Source organism: Condylura cristata, unplaced genomic scaffold (assembly GCF_000260355.1).
Source record: "Condylura cristata isolate star-nosed mole 26May11 unplaced genomic scaffold, ConCri1.0 scaffold00035, whole genome shotgun sequence".
Classification (NCBI taxonomy): Eukaryota; Metazoa; Chordata; class Mammalia; order Eulipotyphla; family Talpidae; genus Condylura; species Condylura cristata.
This window is the reverse complement of record NW_004567136.1, coordinates 14,775,931-14,777,894: the sequence shown is the minus strand read 5'-3', so window position 1 is coordinate 14,777,894 and position 1,964 is coordinate 14,775,931. Positions and strand designations below refer to the sequence as shown.

The window sequence follows — 1,964 nt, the reverse complement described above, 5'->3', positions numbered from 1 at the left end:
GCGGACGCGGCCGGCCCGCGCCCGAAGCCCAAGCGCCGGGTCAGCGACAGCTTCTTCCGGCCGAGCGTCATGGAGCCCATCCTGGGCCGCGCGCAGTGCGGTCAGCTGCGCAAGCAGAGCTGAGCGGGCGCCGAGGCCCGGCCGCGCCTCGCGCCAATAAACCAGCGACACTCGCTTCCTCTGCAATCGCGAAACCTTCCTCCGCAGGCCAGCCGCAGACCCCAGCCCGGGGAGGGGGGCGCCTTGGGGCTTTGAGCCAGGGCGAGGCTGAAGCCCAGGCCTCCTTTGCTACCCAAGGTGGCCGGGCCCCTGCTCGGCCCCGCTCGGGGCCCTGCTCGCCCCCGCTCCGGCCGCTCCGGCCGCTCCCGCCGGCCTCGAGAGCCCTGTCTGGCCCTCATGCAGCCTGCCTGGCAGCCGCCTCGGTCAGGAATCCGCTCAGGATGGCTGTCCCGCCCCAGCCTGTGTGCGTGTCCGGCTGTGTGGTGGGGGGTGACCACCAGGGCAGCAGCAGGTCAGGCTCAGGGTGGACAGTCGCCCGCCCTCAGCCGGTGCATGGCCTGGCGGGGGCTGGCGACGGGCTGGCCAGCCCTCACTCGCTCCAGCGGACCCGCGGGCTCTTTGCGAGACCCAGACCCATCCTGGGGGAGAGGGCCGGGAGGGGCCGGCGCCGCCCTGGCTGCAGGCCGAGCGGGCGGAGCCGGGCAGAGCTGCCGCTGGCAGTGGACGGAAGGCTGCGCGGCTGCACCAAGCCAGTGTCCCTCCTGGAGTCCTGGGCTCTCTGCGCTGGGCCCTTCCGAGACAGCGGGGCCCTTCCCCGTGACAGCCGCGTCTCTGCCACCTGCTCCTGTCCAGTCTCCCCTTCGCCTTCGGTGGTGGGCCGGCCTGTGCAGGGCCCTGCGACCCTCCACCCCAGGGCCTGTGCAGCGGCTGACCCCAGCAGTGACCCACGCCGGCCTGTCGACTCCGACGGCGGCAAGCGTGCAGTCTCTGGCGTGCTGCACCTGTGAAGTGGGGAGCAGAGCCGCCGTCGGGGAGCGGGGCCCTCTCGGGGTCCGTGGGGCCGTGGGGGAGCTGTCAGCACGCCCTCCGCGTCCTTCCAGGGGCAATGCAAACTGACGGTGGCCAGTTGAGGCCCTCGGTGGTCAGCGTGAGGACGGGCCAGTGCCCGTGAAGAAGCTGGTCTCGGCAGCTTCCCACGCGGGCTCCTGAGGAGCTTTGAAAATGACGCACAGCCTCCCCCACACCCCCAGTTTCATCATCCTATGTGCCTCTGGGGCGAAACCACGGGAAAGAAGGCTGAGACCGACAGGTGCGGCTTCAGCAGAGAAGCTGGGCGCCGGGGCCAGCTGCATCCAGCCTCGATGGAGGGGACCCCACATCTGCGTGCACCCCCCTACTCATGCCCTATTGTCATTTCCTAGGGCCACCCAGTGCCACCAACTCGGTGGCTCCAAACCCCGGAGCCACTGATGTGTGCGCGGGGTTTTTCTCCGACGGACGCTGGAAGCGAGAGCCGGCTGCCTCCACGCCCACAGGAAAATGGCCGCCCTGCAGGTGGCCAGGCCCCTCACTCCCCAGCTGGCGCTGGTGGGCGGCCTCAAGTGGGTTTGCATTGGTCACCCAAGTCCAGCCAAGAAGATGCAGGTGCCCCGGACTTGGGGATCAGTTTGAAATCCCTTTATCATTAGTTCAGGGTCAGCAGCGTTGCAAGTTTCCCAGCCACGGACCGCTCGGGAGGAAAAGGCTCCTCGTCTCCCCGCTCGGACGACTTGCCACTGCGAGCCCGTGGCAGGCGGGCTTCGCCACTCGGAGTCCGGCCGGCGGCTCTGGCCCGGGGCCCCCAGAATTCGATGGGGTCAGCACAGCGCCCGGGGACCCGGGAAGGGCTGCGCCAACTGAGACCGTGGCCCCCCCAAACCCGGCGAGGCCCCGCAAGCCCCGCCCACCAACCTCGCCAGGCCCCG

The 1,964-nt window shown here is 70.3% G+C and overlaps 1 protein-coding gene across 1 annotated transcript in view; it reads left to right on the top strand.

Annotated features, from left to right (window-relative positions):
* PLIN1 (perilipin 1) overlaps positions 1 to 1,007 on the top strand; it is an 8,023-nt gene extending 7,016 nt beyond the window's left edge. The window contains exon 9 of the mRNA XM_012732679.1: positions 914 to 1,007. Coding sequence (XP_012588133.1) covers positions 914 to 1,007 — 94 coding nt within the window. The remainder of the gene's footprint in view (positions 1 to 913) is intronic.
* The last annotated feature ends 957 nt before the right edge of the window (positions 1,008 to 1,964 follow it).